Here is a 26631-nt window from a genome sequence, read left to right as displayed (position 1 = left end):
CCTTCACAGGTGGGCAGTTCAGGTTATCTCTCTGAGGCAGGCCATTATTTATCTTACAGAAGTGGCGATATGAGGGTTAAAGTCACAGAAGCAGATCCAGCAAAAATTCAAAATTAACCTTTCTAGCATGGTAAATGAGTGCAATTGTACAGTAGTTTGAACGTTTTTGACATTGCCTTTCATTGAGATTGGAATAAAAACTGACCTTTACCAGTCCTGTGGCCACTACTGAGTTTTCCAGATTTGGTGAAATATGAGTGCAGCACTTTAACAGCATCATCTTTGGGGATTTTAAATAGCTCAACTAGAATCCCATCACCTCCACTAGCTCTGTTCGTAGTAATGCTGCCTAATGCCCACTTGACTTCACACTCCAGGATGTCTGGCTCTAGATGAGTGACTACACCATCATGGTTACCTGGGTCATTAAGACCTTTTATTTATTTATTTTTCTAGTTTAATTTTATTTTATTTTTAAACTTTACAATATTGTATTAGTTTTGCCAAATATCGAAATGAATCCGCCACAGGTATACCTGTGTTCCCCATCCTGAACCCTCTTCTCTCCTCCCTCCCTATACCCTCCCTCTGAGTCGTCCCAGTGCACCAGCCCCAAGCATCCAGTATCGTGCATCGAACCTGGACTGGTGACTCGGAAGACCTTTTAAAAATAGTTCTGTGTATTCTTGCCACCTCTCCTTAATTTCTCCTGCCTCTGTCAGGGCCTTACCGTTGCTGTCCTTTATCATGTCCATCCTTGCATGAAATGTTCCTTTGATATCTTCAATTTTCTTGAAGAAATGTCTGCTGCTGCTGCTAAGTCGCTTCAGTCGTGTCCGACTCTGTGCGACCCCATAGACAGCAGCCCACCAGGCTCCCCCGTCCCTGGGATTCTCCAGGCAAGAACACTGGAGTGGGTTTCCATTTCCTTCTCCAATGCATGAAAGTGAAAAGTGAAAGTCAAGTCTTTCAGTCGTATCCGACTCAGTGACCCCAAGGACTGCAGCCTACCAGGCTCCTCCGCCCATGGGATTTGCCAGAAGAAATGTCTAGTCTTTCCCAATTCTATTAATCTTCTTCTCCTAAAAAAGCTGGAGGAGGGCATGGCAACCCACTCCAGTGTTCTTGCCTGGAGAATTCCATGGACAGAGGAGGCTGGCAAGCTATAGTCTAAGGGTTGCAATGAGTTGTAAGTAACTTAGCATGCTCACCCCTAAAACAGCAACTCTTTATGACTGGGAAACATTACTCATTTTACTGGACACTGGCAAAACAAAGTAGAATTCTTGGCATATATATGTTTGCAAATGAACAATTTTAAAAATGAGTTTCATTGGGATTTGGCTGGTTGCCGCTTCTACTGTAGAGAGCATAATTTTCATAACCTATTGGTTAGCATGTATTAAGTAAAAAAGATGATGTATAAGAAAAATTTTAATATTCTAAGAATCAGCAGTAATATAACATCAGATGTGAGGCAACTCCAAATAGAATACTATTTAATTTTCTTACTTCTTTTATCAGAACCATCCTGTACTCAAAATTTAGGTCTCCAGAGTTGAGCTGTTAACTCATCCTGTTATTTATCTGAAAGCAAGCAAGACTCTTCATATTTCACATAAACCCCTTGTGTACAAATGATGTTATCATACCATAACACATGAGTTATATTAGCATGACATGCCCTATGTCCATCTGTGAGTTTCAGGATGATAAATCTGCTAAATAAATATCAATAAAATGTTCCTCCTCCATTATGCACAGTCCAGCAGCCTGCTTCCTTCTTAGAATTGACTCCAGAGCAGTGACTGCCAGAGACCCAAAGACGGACCACAGTTAGTATCAGCAAGGCCAAGGGCAAACAGGGAAAACAACAACACATTAAAAAGATCATACACCATGACCAAGTGGGCTTTATCCCAGGGATGCAAGGATTCTTCAATATCCGCAAATCAATCAATGTAATACACCACATTAACAAATTGAAAAATAAAAACCATATGATCATCTCAACAGATGCAGAGAAAGCCTTTGACAAAATTCAACATCCATTTATGATAAAAACTCTCCAGAAAGCAGGAATAGAAGGAACATACCTCAACATAATCAAAGCTATATATGACAAACCCACAGCAAACATTATCCTCAATGGTGAAAAATTGAAAGCATTTCTTCCAAAGTCAGGAACAAGACAAGGGTGCCCACTTTCACCATTACTATTCAACATAGTTTTGGAAGTTTTGGCCACAGCACTCAGAGCAGAAAAAGAAATAAAAGGAATCCAAATTGGAAAAGAAGAAGTAAAACTCTCACTGTTTGCAGATGACATGATCCTCTACATAGAAAACCCTAAAGACTCCACCAGAAAATTACTAGAACTAATCAATGACTATAGTAAAGTTGCAGGATATAAAATCAACACACAGAAATCCCTTGCATTCCTATACACTAATAATGAGAAAACAGAAAGAGAAATTAAGGAAACAATTCCATTCACCATTGCAACGGAAAGAATAAAATACTTAGGAATATATCTACCTAAAGAAACTAAAGACCTATATATAGAAAATTATAAAACACTGGTGAAAGAAATCAAAGAGGACAGTAACAGATGGAGAAATATACCATGTTCATGGATTGGAAGAATCAATATAGTGAAAATGAGTATACTACCCAAAGCAATTTATAGATTCAATGCAATCCCTATCAAGCTACCAACAGTATTCTTCACAGAGCTAGAACAAATAATTTCACAATTTGTATGGAAATACAAAAAACCTCGAATAGCCAAAGCGATCTTGAGAAAGAAGAATGGAACTGGAGGAATCAACCTGCCTGACTTCAGGCTCTACTACAAAGCCACAGTCATCAAGACAGTATGGTACTGGCACAAAGACAGAAATATAGATCAATGGAACAAAATAGAAAGCCCAGAGATAAATCCACACACATATGGACACCTTATCTTTGACAAATGAGGCAAGAATATGCAATGGAGAAAAGACAATCTCTTTAACAAGTGGTCCTGGGAAATCTGGTCAACCACTTGTAAAAGAATGAAACTAGAACACTTTCTAACACCATACACAAAAATAAACTCAAAGTGGATTAAAGATCTCAACGTAAGACCAGAAACTATAAAACTCCTAGAGGAGAACATAGGCAAAACATACTCTGACATACATCACAGCAGGATCCTCTATGACCCACCTCCCAGAATATTGGAAATAAAAGCAAAAATAAACAAATGGGACCTAATTAACCTTAAAAGCTTCTGCACATCAAAGGAAACTATTAGCAAGGTGAAAAGACAGCCTTCAGAATGGGAGAAAATAATAGCAAATGAAGCAACTGACAAACAACTAATCTCAAAAATAAACAAGCAACTCCTACAGCTCAACTCCAGAAAAATAAATGACCCAATCAAAAAATGGGCCAAAGAACTAAATAGACATTTCTCCAAAGAAGACATACAGATGGCTAACAAACACATGAAAAGATGCTCAACATCACTCATTATCAGAGAAATGCAAATCAAAACCACTATGAGGTACCATTTCACACCAGTCAGAATGGCTGCGATCCAAAAGTCTACAAGTAATAAATACTGGAGAGGGTGTGGAGAAAAGGGAACCCTCTTCCACTGTTGGTGGGAATGCAAACTAGTACAGCCACTATGGAGAACAGTGTGGAGATTCCTTAAAAAACTGGAAATAGAACTGCCTTATGACCCAGCAATCCCACTGCTGGGCATACACAGAGGAAATCAGAAGGGAAAGAGACACGTGTATCCCAATGTTCATCGCAGTACTGTTTATAATAGCCAGGACATGGAAGCAACCTAGATGTCCATCAGCAGATGAATGGATAAGCAAGCTGTGGTACATATACACAATGGAGTATTACTCAGCCATTAAAAAGAATACATTTGAATCAGTTCTAATGAGGTGGGTGAAACTGGAGCCTATTATACAGAGTGAAGTAAGCCAGAAAGAAAAACACCAATACAGTATACTAACGCATATATATGGAATTTAGAAAGATGGTAACAATAACCCTGTGTACGAGACAGCAAAAGAGACACTGATGTATAGAACAGTCTTATGGACTCTGTGGGAGAGGGAGAGGGTGGGAAGATTTGGGAGAATGGCATTGAAACATGTAAAATATCATGTATGAAACGAGTTGCCAGTCCAGGTTTGATGCACAATACTGGATGCTTGGGGCTAGTGCACTGGGACGACCCAGAGGGATGGTATGGGGAGGGAGGAGGGAGGAGGGTTCAGGATGGGGAACACATGTATACCTGTGGCGGATTCATTTTGATACTTGGCAAAACTAATACAATTATGTAAAGTTTAAAAATAAAATAAAAATAAAAAAAAAAGAAAACATAATAGATTTTTTTTTAAACAGGGACAGTTTGTTAATTTAATGAAATATTTTTTATTTTAAGATAGTGTTTTTCTTACATGGATTATGCAATCATTTAATTTTAGAAATGATGAATGTGTATAGTATTTTTGCTGTTTTTGGTTATTTTATATAAAAAAATGTTAATTCTTTGCCAATTAACTAATTTTTTGTGTGTATTTATAAAAGACTCAAAATGGAAAGTACTACTTTATGACTTTGCAGCATAAGCTATTTTTAAGTGAATTAAACTTTAGATTAAACGTTTATATTATATATAAACATACACATGCAAAGGGGTTTCCCAGTGGCTCAGAGGTAAAGAATCCACTGGCAGTTAAGGAGATGCAGGAGATGCTGATTTGGTCTTTGGGTTGGGAAGATCACCTGGAGGAGGGCATGGCAACCCACTTCAGTATTCTTGCCTGGGAAATCCCATGGACAGAGGAGCCTGGCAGGCTATCGTCTACAGGGTAACACAGAGTTGGACACGACTGAGCAACTGAACATAACACAGCACATGCAAATATACATATAGAAGATTTCTCATGTAGCAAGGATATTTAAAAAGATTTAAAATGACAGAAACCTGACCCATCTCATCCATTCTATTAATCATTTTTGCCTAATAATAATTTCTTCCAGCTTAAGTTGAGAACTCTCTTAGTCTGCCTTTTAATGGGTGCTGCTCAAGTCCTTGTTCTGCTTCTCTGAAGGTAAGATCTTTTTCTCTCCTAATTAATAAAGTCATCTCTCAAAGAACTCCCAATTCTCTGGTGTCACCTCATGATTGAGTACCTGTTAGGTACAAGACCCTAGCCAGGTCCTCAAAATTCTGCTACACGGAGCACAGAACTGTTCACATCACAGGAAAAAGAGAGCAAAACCTTGATTTGTCTCCAATTTAACCTTACAGGAAGGAAATGAGCGCTTTTTCTCATGGTTATTTTCTCCCCAAAGAATGGAATGTAAGGCAAAATCCTTACATCTGCGTTAGAAATGCCATGGAATTTTTCTCAGTTTTTCCCTTATTTGCCTATCAGTTATTCTTCACACTCTCATAGGAAAATATGCACTTGTTTTTCTGAAGATTCTGTTGGGGACTAAAGTGCGTTTCTACTTAAAGAAGGCTCTTGAAATGTTTTCTTTAATCTATGCCTTTGTAAACACACAAACTTTTCTCAATAGTTAACATAGTGAAATATTCTGCAGCTTAGTGACCACTTCTCAGCTATGGGCTCCCTCCATCTTCTGATTCAGAAGGATGGCTCTAGACCCTGCACTGTTGCTCATTCATTTAACCAGTACTTACTTCATGCTTATGGTATTCTAGTCACTGTGTTTGGCATGAGAATATCAAGTAGTGAATGATATACACAGGGAAACTACTATGGGTATTAGTTACTTAGTATAAGGCAAAAAGATCATTATGGAGAAAGAGCAGAGGAAGGCTAGTTAGTTACTCATTTGTATATGTCTGGAAGAATTTGGTAGAGGTGAAGACTATCCCCAAGTAATCTTGTTTGATAGTACTCATTATAGGGCACCATTTTCAAACCTACCCTCTTTATCTCGCCCTTCACTTCCTGAGTGCCCCTCTGCTTTCCCCTGCTGCAGTTTTGCAAACTGGCCTGCCTTTCCTGGCATCATGTTCTGAGTTCATTTTTCTGCTATTCCCTGGCTTCCATTTCCATGGGAATTGCCAATTATTAACCAGCTTTTTATCAATCTAAATCTTATGCAGAAATCCATTTATAAAATAGATACAAGCACAACTCTGCCTAAAGTGTTGAAGAGGATGTGGGGGCTTAGATGGATCACCTTGCCTGCCTAGCAAATCACCATTTCATGATAAAATACAATAAGTCAAAATGCATCAGCAGTACTCCTAGTAAATATTCAGGTTCATTTTAGAAGGGCTTTCTGAGTGTCAAAAATAAAGCAAAACAGTATTTTTTCAATATCTGTAGGCAATGCATCCCTGTAGAGAAATAACCACTTAGTGGAACTCATGTGTATAAAAGAGATTAGAGCAGTAGACTGTTCATTTAAGCTCATTTTAAAGTTCAAATATACATTACTGATAAAGATAATCAGTGAGGAAAATAGGGCTATTTCCATGAGCACAGAAATTTGAGATTGAGCTTATGAGTGGCTGTTATAGTTTTATTATACCTCCACAGCATTTTACTTCTCATTCTATTTCCTTTTTCCTTCTCTCACTTCTCCTCCTTTTATCCTTCTTCCTCTCTGTGGCTCTGTCTTTCTCTCATACACATGCACACATGCACACATACACACACACACACACACATACTCTTTCCCTATCTCTCTCTGTGTATGTGTGTGATTGACATATAATAAACTGCACAGATTTGAAGAAAACAATTTGATAAGCTTTGACATATGTATATACCTGTGAAACCATCACAATCAATATAACATACACGTCCATTATCCAAAAGTGTTTTTAAGTACACCTTCATAATCCCATTATTTTTTTTTTCTTAAAGATAAAACACAAGTCAAATTTGCTGGGTTTGTCCAGAAAAGTCAGCAATGGTGATATTGCTGGGTTTTCCATTTCAAGGCTGTCCATGGCTTCCACAGTATTCTTGCCCTCATTCACCTTACCAAAGACGACATGCTTGCCATCCAACCACTCAGTCTCAGCCTGGCAGATGAAAAACTGGGAATCATTTTTGTTAGGGTCAACATTTGCCGTGGATAAGATCACAGGGCCTGTATGCTTCAGGATGAAATTCTCATCACGAATTTCTCCCTAGAGATGGCATTGCCACCGGTGCTATTATGGCGTCTGAAGTCACCACCTTGGCATATAAAGCCTGGAAGTCTTCTGTGAAAGGAGGAATCTGTATAACCAAATCCTTTCTCCCCAGTTCTCAGAGCATGAAAGTTTTCTGTTGTCTTTGCAACTTTGTCTGCAAATAGCTAAAAGGAGATGCGGCCCAAGGGCTTGTTGTTGATGGTGATATTGAAGAAAATGATGAGGTTGACCATGGCTGGGCAGTGCAGGAGGCTTGGGGTAGGACCATCTGCAAGGCTGTAATCCTGTTCTTGCTCTGGTGAATGGTGGGCATATTCCCTGCCCAATTTCCAAACAAACAGATTTGCTTTCTGTTACTATAGATTACATTTCATTAGTTAATTCATTTTTATTGCTATCTAATTCCCTGGTATGAATATATCGTAATTTTTAGTCCATTCACTTCTTTTGGCTAGAAATTTGGTTTGTTTGCAGTTCTTAATCTTAAATTTTAACCATTCTAATAGATGTGTAATGGTATCTTGTTGTTTCAGTTTGCATTCCTTTAATGACTGATGAAGCGGAGCATCTTTTCATGTGCTAATTCATCATCCACATATGTACTCTACTTAAACTTCCTTTCAAATATTTTGCCCACTTTATTAGTTCCTTTCCCTTTCTCCTTACTATTGAATTTGAGAGTTTTTTATATATTCTGGATATATTATATGTATTTGCAAATAATTTTTCCAAGTTGCTTGCCATTTCTTTCTCTTACAAGTGTCTTTTGAAGAGCATAAGGTCTTAATTTTGATGAAGGTTAGTTAATCAATTTTTTTCTCTTTTATGAATAATGCTTTTGTGTTACACAGCCTCTTTATTTGGCCCATGGCCTCTTTCCATCTGCAAAGCCAGGAATGGCTAGCTGTCTTTCTCTGACACCAATTCTCTTTACTTCCTCTTATGTTTAAGGGCATTTGTGATTATATTGGATCCACCTGGAGAAACCAGAGACTCTTCTCCATCTTGAGGTCAGCTAATTAGCAACCTTAATTCCATCTGTTATCTAACTTCCCTTTTTCTTTTTTTTTATTTTATTTTATTTTTAAACTTTACATAATTGTATTAGTTTTGCCAAATATCAAAATGAATCCGCCACAGGTATACATGTGTTCCCCATCCTGAACCCTCCTCCTTCCTCCCTCCCCATTCCATCCCTCTGGGTCGTCCCAGTGCACCAGCCCCAAGCATCCAGTTAACTTCTCTTTTTCTATGTAAGGTAACACATTCCCAGGCTCTGGGTACTCAGATATGGACATCTCTGGGGGAGATATTACCTGACACAGGATGAATTGTGAGTCCTTCCATCTAGTGATGCTATTTTGTTTTATAAGACCTTAAGCTTTCCCTTTTATCTTTGTCTCCACCTCCTAATTGCCAAAGGGAAGTTCTCACTTCTTTTTTCACATTTTTCTCTCCCAGAAGTTACTTATTTCAAGGATGTCCCCTTCACATCATGCCTGGGCTTTTTCATCTGGCATACTCTGAAATCTCTTCCCTAATAATCCTTCCTCTGATTTGTGTGGATATTTTCATAACACATCCTGGTTAGGCTGGACTTAATCTTTTCTTGTGATAGTTTTAGATCTACTTTGGACTCCATCTTTTTCTGTCCTTTCCACAGTTTTTCTTGCTCAGCTTTTGCTTTCCTTGAAATACTGCTGTGGAGTGAGGCTAGGACTGACAAATGAGACACACGTGAGATGAAAAAAAGATTCATCTTTTTTTTTTTTAATTCATAGTTATTTTGAAGTTTCAGTACTCTCTGTTTGCAAGGTCTGCTGAGTTTTTGTGTAGACACACTCTTCCCTTCCTTTTGTTTTGTATACTTCTCAGAGGACCTAGTGTGTGTGTGCTGCATGCTAAGAGGACCTCTTAGGGATCTGGTAACTGGTCTGCTACCACTGTCTGAAGCTACCTACAAACTCTACCTTTTGTTTTTATTTCACAATATTGAGAAAACACTCCATTATACAGAGAAGCACTTGTAAATGGTAGCCTTTTTTTTAATAGCTCACATTCCATATTTGGAACACTTCTTATTTTAACTGGTCCTGAAACTTAAGAGAAAAGTAGTGTGCATACCTAGTCGCTCAGTCGTGTACAGCTCTTTGCAACTCTTTGGACTGTAGTCTGCCAGGTTCCTCTGTCCATAGGATTTTTCAGGCAAGAATGTTGGAGTGGGTTGTCACTTCCTGCTCCAGGGGATCTTCCCCACCTAAGGATCGAACACGAGTCTCTTGTGTTTCCTGCATTGGCAGGCAGATTCATTCCCAAAAGCACCACCTGGGATGCCCATAAGAGAGAAAAGGAGAAGGATTTTTTCAAAGAGTTAATTGTCTAACATCAGGTATCAACCTGGGCTTCCAGGTAGTTGTCAAAGAACCTTAGTCAACTTGAATCTTGATTGTTTTGAGGACAGTTCAAAAGTAGTTTTAATTTTGAGATATTACTTTTTTTTAATGCCAGATATATCAGTGCCTTATAGTTCCTTGTAAGCATGCTGGTCCTTTCTTTGTGAGATAGATAACCGTTTGAGTGTTTGATATGGAGAATGACTAACAGAATCACTCTGCATGCTGTGTTTGAGGAGAGAATGTGGGGGGCATTGTTTGCAGCAGGAGACTAGTGAAGTGTCTTGCAATAATACTGTTAAGAAATATGGGGGTCTCACATCAGTGTTCACAGAAGCACTACTTACTATAGCCAAGACATGGAAGCAATCTAAGTGCCCATGAACAGATGACTAGTTTAAGAAGATGTGCTATATATGTACATTGGAATATTACTCGGCCATAAAAATAATGAAACATTGCTATTGAGGCAATATGGATGGACCTAGAGATTATCATACTAGGTGAAGTAAGTCAAGCAGAGAAATACAGATATGACATGATATCACTTATATATGGAAACTAAAAATATGATACAAATGAGTTTATTTACAAATGAGAACTAGATTCAAACTTAGAAAACAAGTTTATGGTTACCAAAGGAGAAAGTAGGGTAGGAATAAATAGTTTGGGATTAACAAATACACACCACTGTATATAAAGTTGATAAATAACAAGGACCCATTGTATAGCACAGGGGACTATATTCAATATCTTATAATAACCTATAATGGAAAAGAATCTGAATATATATTCTGAATATCTTTGCTGCACACCCAAACTAACACAATATTGTTAGTGTTCATTACTATAGTTTCTATAGTTCAATAAATAAATGAGAAATATGGAGTCTTATGATACCATAAGTAGCCCAGGGAACTTTGCTCAATGTTATGTGGCAGCCTGGATGGGAAGGGAGTTTGGGGAAAAATGGATACATGTATGTGTATGGCTGAGTCCTTTTGCTGTCCACCAGAAATGGCACCCCACTCCAGTACTCTTGCCTGGAAAATCCCATGGACCGAGGAGCCTGGTAGGCTGCAGTCCATGAGGTCACTAAGAGTCGGACACGACTGAGTCACTTCACTTTCACTTTTCACCTTCATGCATTGGAGGAGGAAATGGCAACCCACTCCAGTGTTCTTGCCTGGAGAATCCCAGGGACGGTGGGGCCTGGCGGGTTGCCGTCTATGGGGTTGCACAGAGTCCGACATGACTGAAGCGACTTAGCAGCAGCAGCAGCAGCAGAAACTATCACAACACTGTGAATTGGCTATATTGCAATACAAAATACAAAGTTAAAAAAAAGAAATATGGGGTCTGTGGTAGCCATGGAGTAGATGGGAAGTGGCCAGATTCTGAATATATTTTGAATTAGAGCTGAAAGGATTTCATCAGGGATTGGATGCAATATTTGAAAGAAAAGAGTAGTTAAGGATGATTTCATGATTTTGGGTTTGCATAAATGAAGGATATAAAAGGGGTTGATCTGGATAGGAGATTTAGAAGTTTATTTTGGGAATATTAAAATGGAGGCGACTATGAAACATCCAGAGGAATGTCAAGTAGGCAGGTAAATATATAGGCCTGGAATTCAAGAGAGAGAAGGGGTGTTTAGGATGGAGTTATAAATATTGGAGTCATTAGCATATAAATTGTTTTTAAAACCATGAGACTGGATAGGATCATTAATGGAGTGAATTAAGAAAGAAAGAAGTCTAAAGACTGCGATTTGGACACATTAGTATTAAGACATCAGTTGGATGAGTAGGGAACAGCAAAAGAGATTATAAAGTAGAAAGAAAACCAGTGGAGTGTGGGGTCCTAGAAGCCAAATGAAGAAAGTACTTCAGGGAAGAGAGTAACTCGATGTTTCAAATACAGTGGCTAGATCAAGGAAATGAGAACTAGGAACCAACCGTTGAATTTAGTGACTTGAAGGTCATTAGTGGCCTTGTCAAATGTAGTTCCAGTGAAGTAGTAGAGTGAAAACAACACCTGAATGAGTTCAAGAGGGATGGGAAGAGAACTGGATGCAGCAAGCATAGACAACACTTGCAAAGCTTTCCCCACACTGTAATGGATGTGAAGCAATGGGATGAAGCTGGATCGAGAAATGGATCCAGGGCATTTTTGTTCGGTTTCTGCTTTAAATGGGGAAAATCACAGCATGTTTATATGTTTGTGGGAATGATGCAGTGAAGAGGAGAAATTGATGATGCAGAAGAATTTCTGGACCAATGGTCTTGAGTAGAGATGAAGGGATAGGCTCTAGTCCACAAATGAAAAAGAAGTGCTGATGTCATACCTGTAAATGAGGAGAAAAAAATGGAAAATCGGCAGGAAGATGAGAGTAAGTGGATGAATGGATGATGGGACCCTGAGGAAATTTCTTTCTGCTTGATTTGTGGAAGTAAGGATAGGAGCAGAGATCTTGGAAGTTAGAAGATAGAGAAGAAGGTGTGAGGATCAACTGAGAGACTGGGGAAGACATTGGATCTGAGGATTCTGGCAAAGTCAGAATGAAAACACTTGAGTATGAATAGCTTTTGCCTGAGGTAATGGAGCTATGGTGTGTTTTGGGGGGCTATAAAGCTAAAAAGATTAATTAAGACAAGTTTATAATTTAATTAATTCATCTTGGGATAATACTGGTTTACAATTTTTGATCTTGGGGAAATTCTGAGGATGCTTAGAAATGACAAAGGTAAAGAAATGTCTGCCATTTGGCATCTCTACTCATCATGGGAAAAATAGTCAGAAAATTTAGATCTAATTATTATAGATATTTGATAGCTTTTCTTAATTATACTAACTTGGACAGAAACAAATCGATTGTGGGTCTTTACCAAATATATCAAATGATACTTTTTAGCATAAAAAGTTTTTATCGTAAGTTTCAGCCTGAAACATTTTTGTAATATAAATTCTAACAGAAGCGTAATGTAGAGAATGTTTACACTCTTGATATGAAGCACATCTCTAAGGTTACTGAAAATTTTTAGCCTATGGATGGATTGCCACTGCATGGAAAAAGAAATGAAATGGAAACATAATGCTCTTTTCCAGGACACACCAAATATCTTGTTTTGAAATGAGGTTTTGAATAAAATGGTTTCCCAAATGTCTTGTTCTCTGAATCAGTAGAGACTATGAAACTGTTTACTGTGCTTCTGGCAAACAGCAAATTCTCAGTCCTCAAAAGCACAGCTAACATTTTCTATTTGGAGGAAAGAAGGCATGCAAGTAGCGGGCTGAGAGAACTTTTGTTTTATCAGCTCCTGAAGTTAAAAATTCACAGTGCTATCTATACACAAAGCAGGTACTCTAAGCAGACTTCTTGAATCAGTAAATGAGAATACAATATGATATGATCTCCTTTTTCTGTGACAGGTTGTAAACATTTGCTTTGAAATACTTTTTTTTTTTCCTGTGCTGAACAAGGCAGAATTCCCTACCTTCAGGTCCAAGGTGTTTTATCTGAGCAAGTTTCAAGCTGGAATTAGATAACTTCCCTTTTGCTCCTTCTGCTTGTTCTGAAACTACAGAAGAGGAGTATGAAACCAAATACTGAGGGATACATTGCATGAGTCCCACTTCAACTAAACCCAAGCCAGATGCAGACAATTCAAGAAATAATAGAGCTGAAGACAGCACACTTTTCAGGGATGCCAGGGCCATTTGCTCCCTCTGCTATAATTTATGGTTCTGTAGTCCAGGTTCAGTTATACCACAGTTTAGAAAACTCCCTGGAAACAACATTCACCATTAGCTGCTCCAGGAGCACAGGGATTCCTTTGATGAGCACTAAGAGATTGGTAACAATACCTCCTAAAGGGCCAGGTTGCTAGGTAACAGCTTGTTTCCTTGGTCACGGTGAATACATGGAAGACCCCAAAAGGAGGCTGTTGATTCTTGCTGGACAGCTCTTCTGGGAATGGGATGAAAAATGTCTTCAGAAAAATAGGTTTAGGAAGGCCAGAGGAACTTTATGCACCAACAAGACATGTCCGAAAGGTAAGCAAATGAAATGTTGTAAGTAGTCTTATTCATTTCCTTAAGAGAAAACAGACAACCAGAGGTTTGTGTGTTCCTGGATTAAATTTCATTTAAAAATGTAAAATAATGAAATCTGGGTTACTGATGACTATTGCTTAGAGAAATGAGCCACCGCCTCTCCTATATGCAGGCAACTGTCTACAAATGCAATTCAGGTAATCACTGCTGTAACAGAAAGCTGGACTTACTGTCTAGTAGCGGTACATTTATAGCTACACACGGCACGTTAAGAGAGTGTGTGTGAACTTCAGGGGGAAGATCAGATAGGACAGCCAGAAGGAAATATCTATTAGTTAATATCCACTGCTGCTGCTGCTGCTGCTGCTAAGTTGCTTCAGTTGTGTCCGACTCTGTGCGACCCCATAGACGGCAGCCCACCAGGCTCCCCCGTCCCTGGGATTCTCCAGGCAAGAACACTGGAGTGGGTTGCCATTTCCTTCTCCAGTGCATGAAAGTGAAAAGTGAAAGTGAAGTCGCTCAGTCGTGTCCCCATGGACTGCAGCCTACCAGGCACCTCCATCCATGGGATTTTCCAGGCAAGAGTACTGGAGTGGGGTAATACCCACTAATTATAGTTAATATTAGTTTTATCTATGAGTTACATTTAAATGAAATAACTACCAGAAAACAGGACTTTTACTAGATCAATAAAGTCATAAATCAGATTAAATTAGAGGCCAAAATCCAATACTTGTTTCCTCATTCCTAAATTTTATAGCTTTTTCATAAATGTTTCTCAAAGCATGCTGATAATTAGACAATATATGATTAGGTCTCTTAAGGACTTGAATGTTTTGTCCTTATATGAGTTTAAATTGGCTCTCATCCTTAAAAAAAGTGAGATTTGCACCTTCACAGGATGAAATACATTGTGCTTTCATGACTGTGTGAAATTTATTTATAGCTCCCTAAATTTACTGCCTATAGTTAAGATAGGAATCATGCTTAAAGTAGGGATTTAAAGGCTGAAGCAGTTATATTACAGAAGTTTTCTTTTAGTTAGCAAACTCTGAACATCTCATCTCAGCAGTATGTAGATGTTATGTTGATTTTAATGTCAAAAACTGAAATAATTAGAAATGGGCAGGTGAATCAATAATTTTTAAATGTGTAGAAGTTTTGTGACCAGTTATAAATTTATTTTTCCTACTTGCTAACACCCTTGAAAACACTGTACCAAGAGGAAGTTTACTCATGAATTCTGTAAAAAAATGATATTTATGATCAATATTATTATTTTTAAGCTAGTACATTTTTGGAGAAGGCAATGGCACCCCACTCCAGTGCTCTTGCCTGGAAAATCCCATGGACGGCAGAGCCTGGTGCTGCAGTCCCTAGGGTGCTGCAAGTCGGACACGACTGAGCGGCTTCGCTTTCACTTTTCACTTTCATGCACTGGAGAAGGAAATGGCAAGCCACTCCAGTGTTCTTGCCTGGAGAATCCCAGGGATGGGGGAGCCTGGTGGGCTGCCGTCTATGGGGTCACACAGAGTCGGACACGACTGAAGTGACTTAGCAGCAGCAGTAGCAGTACATTTTATAAAATTATTTCAGAGACAGGGTAAAAGTGATGCCCAGGCTGCAATTTAAACTTTAATCTTCAAATTTTGAAGGAGTGGAGAAAGAGTGGGAGGGAGGGAAGGAAGGAGACAAAAGAAAAAAAAAAAGTTTTCTTAGTGCCAGTATTTGTTCAATCACATTTCTGCACATCATGAAATAAGCCTTGATCATACTATCTTCCTAACACAGTTAATTTCATTTGAAATTTTCTAGTTTTTTCTCTGTTAACAAAACTACCTATATTGTCCTTTAGTGTCTATATTCTTCTTCTCCCCGTCAGTGTTACATGTGGCTGAATTTTCAAAACTGTAACAATATAGGTAGTAGTAAAACATTCCTCAAGTACTGGGAACCTTCTAAATAGCAGATATATATGTGGTTACAATAACATTCTAAAAATTTCTAAATATAATTTTATAAAGAAAACATAGAGGTATCTCAGTTTATCCTCATTGTTCCTAGGATTTTAATATAACTTTGTGTTTCTAAAAATATCAATGAGCCCATTAATAGGTACTGAAGTTTACAAGCTTTTCCTCTAAAGAATTTTGATACATTTGTCCTTTTACTCTTGTTGCACCTTAATATGGGGGCCTATTTGTGTTTATAGGAATGCACATGGGGCTAGAGCAACAGAACAGGAAAAATTCATTAGAATACAAGGTTACATAAAATTAAAATCTGACCATTAAGATAGAAATAAAGAAATGACAATTTTAGTTGTATATTTTTCAAAATTATAATTTGTTCCTCTATGTTTTTAGAATCAACAATCTAAATAATTTCAGATATATCTGTTAAAATTCTGGGCCTTAGGTACTCAAATTTTAGAGATATTTGTAAAACACATGAGTATTTTAGAACATTCATTGCTATATGATTACTTAATTTATGAATTTAGTTCTAGGAACTTAATTTAGAGCCATCAGAAATTTGAATGCAGTAACATGGTATACCAAATTTGCTATTTCAGACACTAACATGTTATAAATGCAAAAGACTTCTTGATTTCATGAAAGCTCCTTTCTCAGTGTTTTACAATATCTCATCACCATCCCTAACATGTAGATAGCACAATCATCACCTGTTTTACAAATGAATTAACTTATACATAGGCATAGAGAGGACAGGGTTTCTGGATTTTAAAAGATAAGAAGAATTGTCAGAGTAATCAGAGATTGGATTGATATCGTCTTTCAGCCAAATTTAATGCTCTAGAGTTCATGGTAAGTTTCCTCTAGCTGATAACCTAAGTGCATGGGTTTAGCAAGATCCCACTAGATCTGAGAACCTCGCTCAATAATCTGGGGGGAGAAAGAAAGCATCTGAGGATTTGGGGAGCGTCCTTTGCTAACTGAAAAACGCAATTGAGCTTTTTCTTTTTCTTCTAAATACAAAGCTCTCATGATGCAGCACTAAACATGAATGGAACATTTAGAAATGGAGTTATAAGCAATGCCATCTTGACCACGCTGACTGTCTGAAGCAGCCCCCTGGCCTTCTGGATGGTGTGTGTTCAATACAGCCTCCTTCGCTTCACCTTAGAAACAAGGCCATCTGCCACTTCCTCTTTTCCTCTCCTTGCAAAGCTACATAATCACCAACTTGACATTTTAATTAAACAGATAGCATCCCTTTGCAGCCGACAATTTATGAGGCTTATAAATTCCTGATTGTAAACAACAATGCAATCTTCCAATGAAAGGGGCTCATGAATTGATAACTTATATTATTGTTGTTTTTTGTCCTGCAGTCTCAGCTCACCAGATTCCCTCTTGTTGGCCATTCTACACTTTTTGAAACCAAGAACAGATGGCCAATTTAGATAATACCACCTATTTTAAAGACATCATAAATCACTCCTGACAAATGCTGTACTGTTTTAGTCATGGCAACATTATATTACAGCATTAATAAAATTAATTTCTCTTTCATAAGGTTTAGAGTTGCAATTTATGATAATTGTTTGTTCAATGCAGGCAGAAAGATTAAAAATGAGTAAACCAAAATACTAACTAAACTATAAGCCTGGTTTTATTTTCCTTGGGGAGGGGAGACATGAGAGGGTTTTTAAAACAGCTTGATATCACCTGGAATGATGTTCTCATAGGTTCTACTACTAAAGGCTTACCATTTATTTTCAGTAAAGAGTCAGTGCTCAGATTTACATGTTTTATTAACTACTGAATTATTTATCTGTAGTTAAGTGAAGCAATCAGAATAGGAAAAATCAATATTAATGATCTTCCCTAATAACAACTGCATCTGAATAAATGATACACATTTACAGTTATTTAAAGAATCACAGTAACTTGTCTGAATCTTATTTGAATTGTAGTAATTAAAAACACTTGATCATTTACTTGTTTGACTTGGACAAGTTATGCCACCTTTTTAGGTCTCTGCTTCCTCATCACTAAAATCAAAATAACAATGTTACGCACTTCGGTGATTTTAATGATTAAATACTTTGGTCACCTGATATGAAGAGCCGATTCATTGGGAAAAACCTTAATTCTGGGAAAGATTAAAAGCAAAAGGGGAAGGGGGTGGCAAAGGATGAGATGGTTGGATGGCATCACTGACTCAATGGACATGAATTTGAGCAAACTCTGGGAGATAGCAAAGGATAAGGAGGCCTGATGTGCTGCAGTCCATGGAGTTGCAAAGAGTTGGACACAACTTGGTGGCTGAACAACAACAATGATTAAATGAGTTAATCTCTGTAAAGTTCTTAGTGTAATGCCTAGCACATAACATATGATTGCTAATGCTAATGCTAAGTCACTTCAGTCATGTCCGACTCTGTGCGACCCCATAGACGGCAGCCCACCAGGCTCCCCCGTCCCTGGGATTCTCCAGGCAAGAACACCAGAGTGGGTTGCCATTTCCTTCTCCAATGCATGAAAGTGAAAATTGAAAGCAAAGTCGCTCAGTCATGTCCGACTCTTAGCGACCCCATGGACTGCAGCCTACCAGGCTCCTCCATCCATGGGATTTTCCAGGTAAGAGTACTGGAGTGGGGTCCCATTGCCTTCTCCGTAGCATATGATTAATAAATGTCAATTATAAAATCATTATATTAGTGATAGTTGTCATCCTGTTAATATTGTTGCCAAAAAAAAAACACAAAACCAAACCAAAAAAGCTTTTCACTCAGGCAGAGTCCGCATCATCTTCTGAATATTAAAGGTAAGGATCCACCAGAGGTGCTAAGTGACCCAAGGTCACAGCAGTAACAGTTTTAGATTCCCAGGACTCATGGTTTTGCACTCTGAACGTCAGTGACGTGTGCATGAAGGCAGATGGGGTAGAAGTTTGGATTAGTTAGATAACCTGTAAGATGCTCTACCTTTTCTTTTTTTAAACTAAAGGATCACAAATTATCTTTCTTTGCTGATATTTCCCCCCCAAACCGGACCAAAGTAAACTTCTATATGGAACTTGTGATAGAAGTAATGGAACAAAGAAGAGCTTCAGAATTCCCCAAGGGTTTTACTTCACGATGTCAGCACACTGCTTTTCACCACTGCCCTCTGGTGTATGTCCAGGAGGAATATATGAGTATGAGAGAAATAATTCAGCCTTTGGGACCCACAGAAAGTAATCACACTGAAAGAGAGTCAGACTAGTTATCTACTGGTTAGAATCTTCTCAGATAATCTGTCCTTAGCTGAAACTCTAGACCAAATTTATTTCATTCCATTCTGGCAGGACAAAAGCCGGTGAAAGAGAAAGAAAGAGTGTGGATGTTATTTGCCTATTTATTTCTGTTACCAAAGTTTTAATTACTTTCTGTTATTCATAAATGTCTAATAGCAGTCAAGATAATGGCACAAATAGTTCTTCTAGTTTAAACTCTCAAATAATCTAATGTAAACTAACATAATGAGAAAATTTTCAGTTACTTGTAAATGTGATTTTATCTTGAAGCTGTTATACTTGGTCTTGCAGCACTACCCAACCAAAGTACAGTGAAAACCCAATCAACTGGATCTTTCTTATCAGACATTTTGGCTTTGTGAACTTATGGTTCCCTGTGCTCTTCTTTAAACAAAATAAGACCATTTCTCACACTTTAGGTTTAAAAACCAGAGAGAGAGAGACACTTCCAGATTTTCCTATTGGGTCTGCTTCTCATCACTGTGTTGTGGTTCAGTTGTGAAGTCGTGTCTGGCTCTTGGTGACCCTATGGACTGCAGCATGACCCCATGGGCTTCCCTGTCCTTCACTATCTCCCTGAGTTTGCTCAAACTCATGTTCATTGAGTCAGTGATGCCATCCAACCATCTCATCCTCTGTAGTCCCCTTCTCCTTCTGCCTTCAATCTTTCCCAGCATCAGAGTCCTTTCCAATGAGTCAACTCTTTGCATCAGGTGGCCAAAGTATTGGATCATCAGCTTCAGCATCAGTCCTTCCAATGACTATTCAGGATTGATTTCCTTTAGGACAGACTGGTTGGATCTCCTTGCAGTCCAAGGGATTCTCAAGAGTCTTCTCCAACACCACAGTTTGGAAGCATCAGTTCTTCGGTGCTCAGCCTTTTTATGGTCCAACTCTCACATCTGTACATGACTACTGGAAAAACCAAAGCTTTGATTATATGGACCTTTGTCAGCAAAGTAATGTCTCTGCTTTTCAATACACTGTCTACGTTTCCCATAGCTATTCTTCCAAGGGGCAAGCGTCTTTTAATTGCGTGACAGCCCAAGAAAATGAAATCTGACACAGTTTCCACGTTTTCCCCATCTATTTGCCATGAAGTGATACAACTGGATGCCATGATCTTAGTTTTTTGAATGTTGAGTTTTAAGCCAGATTTTTCATACTGTTTATAGGGTTCTTAAGGCAATAATACTGAAGTGATTTGCCATTCCCTTCTCCAGTGGACCATGTTTTGTCAGGCCCTCATCACTGTGTAACCATGACTAAAGTTCAGAATCACAGACGAGTCAGTCATGTCATTATCCTTATTTTCCTGATTTCATTTTGGCAGGAAATGGCTAGCATATTTTCATGAAGACAAGAGAACCAAAAGTCAGTTAAATGTTTATCCTCTTTTCATCCCCTGAAATACTATTCCATTTTGCCTTATTTTATTCTCCCTGATTGTTGGCAAAACTCTGGTTAGAGATAGCAGGATTTACCTGCTTCGGGAATAATAAATTTTGCACACTGTAATGTTTTTCTAATGTTTATTAATTTGTTACCATGGCAAAGTATTCTTTGGTAATGTCAAGAAAACCATGTCCAGGTTATTAAAGAATTGCTCAATTGGGGAATATTGGAGAGGTATATATTTTCTGATGGAGGGATAATTTTTTCCTTGATAACAAGGCACAGTTTTATTTTCTTAATGGCATAGTAGCACTATTTTTAGAATATGATGTAATGGCTATGCTCTTCTACTCTAACACATCAGTTAATACATGAAAAACGAAAGACATTTCTACATTATACTTCATGAAGGCAACTTCAATATACAAGGGATGTGTCAGTTTCTTGTAAGCAAAATTGCTACAGACCTTCATAATAACTGTGCCATAAAATATAGAATGCTGTCTCTTAAGATTCTCGGAGCCTGAAAAATAATCCATCAAGTGTAAAAAGAGGCCAGAGATAGATACAATTTCTAGTTTTATTTAACATGGAAAAGCATACTCAGATATCATTTTTAAATTGACCTAAAGTAATATACAGTACCAATTACAGAAAGAGAAACATAACCACTCCTGAGGAGAAAGGGAAAAGTGCAAGAATAACAGTAAATAATAAATGCAGGAAAGCAAAAAGACATTTTATATCTCAGTGGCATAACAGTGGGAATACAGAGAGAATAGGACTGTTTTTAAGTGAACTATTTGAGCAGTATTTCAAAGTGAGTAAAATTGATTAAAGAACCTGAATTTTTAATATGTTTGCCACCAATTTGAGGAAATATAATAGGTTTTGGGGAAATTTCATGGAAAATGGAAGACCCAGATCAATGGGAAAACCAGTAGGGAGTTTAAAGCTTATTTGGCCCAAGCCAAATCTGTAAAGTAGCTCACCAGGAATGGTATTCCAAAATTAGGGCTGATTTCCTTGTTCACATCCTATGAGCATGTCTTCGTGTGTACCATTAGATTTACTTTTCTAAGATGTGCAGCCTCTGTAGACAGTCTTACCTGGAAGAGAATTTGCCTTAAGTGACTGTCAGCCATAAAAAATGTGTTTAGGACTATGACAGAATTCCTAGGGTATCATTTATCTCTCCTATAAATGGAAAAGCTGGTGCTTCTAATTTGTGGCTATTGTTGTTTTATACAAAGATATTTACATTTAAAAACTTTAAGCATTTTTTAAAATGTTTAATTGGAGGATAATTGCTTTACAATGTTGTATTGGTTTCTTCCATGCAAAAATGTGAATCAGGCATAAGTATTCAAATATCCCCTCCCTCTTAAACCTCTTAAACATTTTCTTTTGCTCAGCTCCTCAGGTCAAAACACAAGCGATCAGGAGACTTGTCCATCTAATTCATCCTACAGCTCCTATCTGAGTGAGACACACACTCTGTGGGCTCTCTCCAGGAACAGAACACTATATTCTCATTCCGATTCTGGAATATCATCCCTGGTAAGAATTTTTTAATTAGTTCTTTACTTAGTCATAAGTTTAACCTGCATTTTACTTAACATTTTACACTTTTTAATAAGTGTATACATGTCTTCCAAGGTGGTACTAGTAGTAAAGAACCTGCTAGCCAAGGCAGGAGCATAAGAGATGCGGGTTCGATCCCTGGGTAGGGAAGATCCCCTGGAGGAGGGCATGGCAACCCACTTCAGTATTCTTGCTTGGGAAATCCCGTGGACTGAGGAGTCTGGCAGGCTACAGTCCGTAAGGCCACAAAGAGGTGGACATGACCAAAGCAACTTAGCACACACGCATACATGTCTTAAACCTATCCTTGTAACTGGGGAGAAAATGAAAGTTGCTACTCTCAGTCCCAACTCAGAAAGGAAAGAATCTGGGGTGGAGGAAGGAAAACAAAAGAGATAGAGATGAATAGAAAAGATAATGACCAGAGACATAACAATGGTGTCCCTTTCTTTCCCCACTGAGTTCAAATTCTGTCTCTAGTCTAAGAATTATCTCCTTTCTTTATGGAATATCCTTTGTCCACAAGATAAAAAATTTTCCTCCTAAACTCACCATTTCCAAGATTGTTCTTCAACCCATCTAAGTGAAATCACAAAGTTTTGTCCCTCCTTTCTTCATTCAAAAATTTTCCACTTGTTCCTTGGATGAAAATGAGTGATTTCTGTGTTTGCCTCTCAAATTACAGAAAATGAGTTTTTCAAGCACAAATACCATATTTTATTTAACTTTGTATCTTTAGTGTCTGAGATAGTGCCTGCCACATAGCAGGGGCACCATATTCATTTTCAATAAATTAGTGAGTTGAAATGAAGCATTCTAGTTTCAAAAATATTTATTGAACCAATGGGTTAATCACTTGGTTCATCAAAATAAAAAAGGAAGAAGAACAGGGCAAGACATAGGAATATTCACCAGTCCTTTAAGAAGAAAGCATGGTCACACAACTGCAATATGTTGACAGCCTTTCATAGATATAAACAAAGAAATGCAATGGCTCATTTTCCTGTGATGCTAGAAACCCCCAAATCAACCACATAACTCCTTTAAAAAACACAGTTTTTTTTACACAAAATTAGATATCAGTTGAAAAACGGAAACTTTATTTTCAATATAGCTTTAGCTTAAATTCATTTTTTCCCCAGCTAGAGTCTCATGAAATAGCACAAAAAGGCATTTGGATGTGGCAACTACAGGAAATTGAACTTAAAAACTTTTTTATTCTATGACAGTAACAAGCAAAAAAAGATTCCACAAGCACATAACAGATTGGGAAAGACGCTTCCACAAACATGTAAACCGAACAGCCAAAGATAGACTACATTTTTCAATAATCTAAAATGTGTTTGTGTTTCTTAGTTTTTTAAAAATAGTTCTGAAGAATAAGTGAATTACTTGAAAGTATGTTAGCGAATCCTCAGATTGTCTCAAAGAATTTCTCAAGCATTAATTAACTTTTTAATGTTGCTGTTAATCAAGTTAGAGAACTTTGTTATTTTTAAAATGAATATGTTTACCCTGAAGAAGGAAATGGCAACCCACTCCAGTAGTCTTGCCTGGAGAATCCCATGGATGGAAGAGCCTGATGGGCTACAGACCAGTCAGACACGACTGAGCAACTTCATGAGTCATGAGATGATGCCCTGGGCATATACTGATGAAATTTCTGAGCCTCAAAGACAAAGAGAAAATCTTGTAAACTTCCAAATAGAAGGCATTCCCAGCAAAGGAGAGAGAAACAGACAGCCTTCTCAAAGCCACAATTCTGAACACTTAAGACAGAAGAATAATCATTACAAAGTAATGAGACAAGGGACAGTATTATAAGTTAAATTTCTACAACTGACCAATAAGATCACTCTTATGTGAAGGTAAAGGATATTTTCAGATGTGGAAAGATTACCACCTACATTCGCCTTCTGGTAAAACGACTTGAGGAAGTATATCAGCAAAAATAAGCATAAAACCATGCTAAAGGTCTCACTTTGGAAGAGTAGGATAAAAAGAGTTATTATTTAACTTTGATAAAGTGATACAGAAATTTAGTTACATGATAAAGTGATACAGAAACTTAGTTACAGGATAAAGTGATACAGAAATTTAGTTACACTTGATTTAAATATGAATGCAATTACCAACATAATTGTAAGTACTGGTAGAGGATTTAACTTGTTAAACTTTTTAGAAGTAATAAGGGAATAAGAAGAAATAAACAAAAAATGTAAAATAAGATGGTAGAAATCAGACCAAACATATTAGTTATCATAATGAAAGTAAATGGACTGAATTTCCCTGTAACAAAAATAATCAGATCCCAAGTCTTTTCTTCCACAATATTCATGTTGCAATGAAAAGAATGTGAGGCTTGGAATTAACCAGGTCTGGCCATTTTACTCAACAATTTTCATCGACCTAACTTCCCTGGAAAATGAGTGCCACAGTGAAAGAAAATACATCACTTAGAGAGGGGGGAAAAACATCTGCTTCAGAGAGAAGGAAGGGGAGGAGAAACAGGGAAGAAGGTAGGGGTGCATTCACCACTCACAACACTGCAACACCCAGGAGCCCCTGTTATTGTTCTTTAATAGCTTCAGAGAGAAAACAGCTACCATTTTTTAGCCAGCCAGAGCTAGGTTTCTGTTCCGGTTCAATAACTACCTACCTATATGACCTTGAAGAATTTTCTTAAATCCGAGCACCAATATCGCCATCTATCAACTCTCACTGATATTCAGCAGCAGAAGGTAGGGGAGATGCTTCATGGTACAGCTCTCCATATCCTGGGCTAGAGATACCCTGGACCCAAATGGTAATGATAATGATTAAATCTAGGAAGGTTACTCAGAAGCCCTAGAAAGAGTGTTCAAATACAATTTCAACTGTTGTACATTTTTGAATGGCTATTAAAAAGGAGAGTGTGTTTTATTATTTGAAAGAAAAATAGTCTCAGACATTCCTCTCAGTTATCTTCAAGCACATTTGTTCAACCTCCCAGAGACTTCCAAAACACTGATGCCACTTGGTTCTTCATTCAGTGGCCACCCCATTTCCCTCCCTGTGCAGCTTGCACAGTCTGCCATTATGATGGATTACATAGCTGTGCAACCAATCACTGATGGCTGTAAATCTTTTAAATGTCTTTAACAGGTAATACAGTCATACAGTTCCAAAATAAAACCATGTCAGATGTAGAAAACAAACTTACAGTCACCAGTGCAGGAAAGTGGGGGGATAAACTTGGAGATTGGGACTGACGTATACACATTACTATAGAAAATGGGGTTTCTCTGGTGGCTCAGACAGTAAAGAATCTACCTGCAATGCAGGAGACCCAGGTTTGATCCCCGAGTCGGGAAGATCCCCTGGAAAAAGAAATGGCAACTCACTCCAGTATTTTTGCCTGGGAAATCCCGTGGACAGAGGAGCCTGGCGGGCTACAGTCTATGGGGTCACAAGAGTTGGACATGACTGAGCTACTCAACAACAATAAAAACAGTATAGCACAAGGAACTGTACTCAATACTCTGTAATGGCCTATATCAGAAACGAATCTAAAAAAGAGTGGATATATGTATAACTGATTCACTTTGCTATACACCTGAAACTAACACATTGCAAATCAACTATATTCCAATAAAAATTATTAAAAATAAGTAATAAATAAATAAAATGAATATGTTTAAATATTCATGGACCAACTAAGGTCATTCAGTAAGTAAGTAATAAAGGTAAAAGATCAAAGTTAAATGATTATTAAAAACCCACCTCTTCCCAATTTATTTTGAGGCAGCTTGCCCAAAATTTTGCTTTATAGGATGGGCTAGTTCCATGTGCTACGCTAAGAATGAAAGGCTCTATGGTTTAAAACTCTGGGAAAATACTTTGTAGTACAGACTCACAATATATCTTAAGATACTAAAGGTTCAGAGCAGTCCTGTAGTAAAGATAAATGCTTAGCTTGGTTTAATCCAGTGCCTCATAAGCTTATTTAATGGTGAAAGTGTTCTTTATGTTAGTCACACAGCCTCAAGCAAAGAAAAATTGTACAAAATACTGTTCTGTGAGATGAATGTAGTTGTTCCAAATACTGTACTGGCGCTTCTTCAAATCAAATACCCTTGGTTTGTCTGTACAGGTATAACACGGCTAACAGAAGAATGACTCTATGGTGTATGTTTTTAACATATTCTTTGCTGAGTAATATGCCTTTTTGTTTGTGCTAACCTTGAAACTATCATAAGTCATGTAAGATACTAGGAATTTTGATTGGCTACAGCTTCGGTAGTAATAAACAGCATAAAATTGCCCCAGATGTGATCTTGACACATATTCTGGCCAACAATACATTGTCCAGAACAAGAAAGATGAGCAGAGACCAGAAATATTTCATTCAATATTGGCCACACATTTTAGGAATAATGTCAATAAAATGGAACTCTTCCCAAGGAGAACCATGCTTCTCCTGAATAGTCAATAATTTGTAAACCATGATCTATAAGTAATAACTAAATGACAAAGAGGATGACAACCATTATTAGACACTTAAAATAGTAGTCACATGCGAAGGGATTCTTCTGGGTAGCCTCAAAAGGCAGAACTTTTGTAACTGGACTAACTCAGAGGGATTACTTCAGGTCCATATAATGAAGAACCTTTAACAATTACAACTATTCTAAAATAGAATGAGATTCCTCATGAGCTATTCAATAAATAGCAGAGGACAGATTATTAGAGGTGATG

At 37.7% G+C, this 26631-nt stretch overlaps 1 protein-coding gene across 3 annotated transcripts in view; it reads left to right on the top strand.

Annotated features, from left to right (window-relative positions):
- The first annotated feature begins 8442 nt into the window (after window positions 1-8442).
- The window catches only part of LOC129644931 (uncharacterized), a 36967-nt gene continuing 18778 nt past the window's right edge, over window positions 8443-26631 (top strand). For 2 of the 3 annotated variants that reach the window (XR_008711064.1, XR_008711063.1), the window contains exons 1-2: window positions 8443-8534; window positions 21726-21870. Coding sequence is in view for 1 of the 3 variants with exons in the window: in XM_055570336.1 (XP_055426311.1) it covers window positions 8528-8534; window positions 21734-21870 (144 nt within the window). In the remaining 2 variants the exon portion in view is untranslated. The remainder of the gene's footprint in view (window positions 8535-21725; window positions 21871-26631) is intronic. The other variant, XM_055570336.1, reaches the window with a different exon arrangement.

This window comes from Bubalus kerabau, chromosome 2 (assembly GCF_029407905.1).
Source record: "Bubalus kerabau isolate K-KA32 ecotype Philippines breed swamp buffalo chromosome 2, PCC_UOA_SB_1v2, whole genome shotgun sequence".
NCBI classification, from domain to species: domain Eukaryota; kingdom Metazoa; phylum Chordata; class Mammalia; order Artiodactyla; family Bovidae; genus Bubalus; species Bubalus kerabau.
The sequence above is the reverse complement of the archived record's forward strand: the minus strand, read 5'-3'. Positions and strand labels throughout refer to the sequence as shown.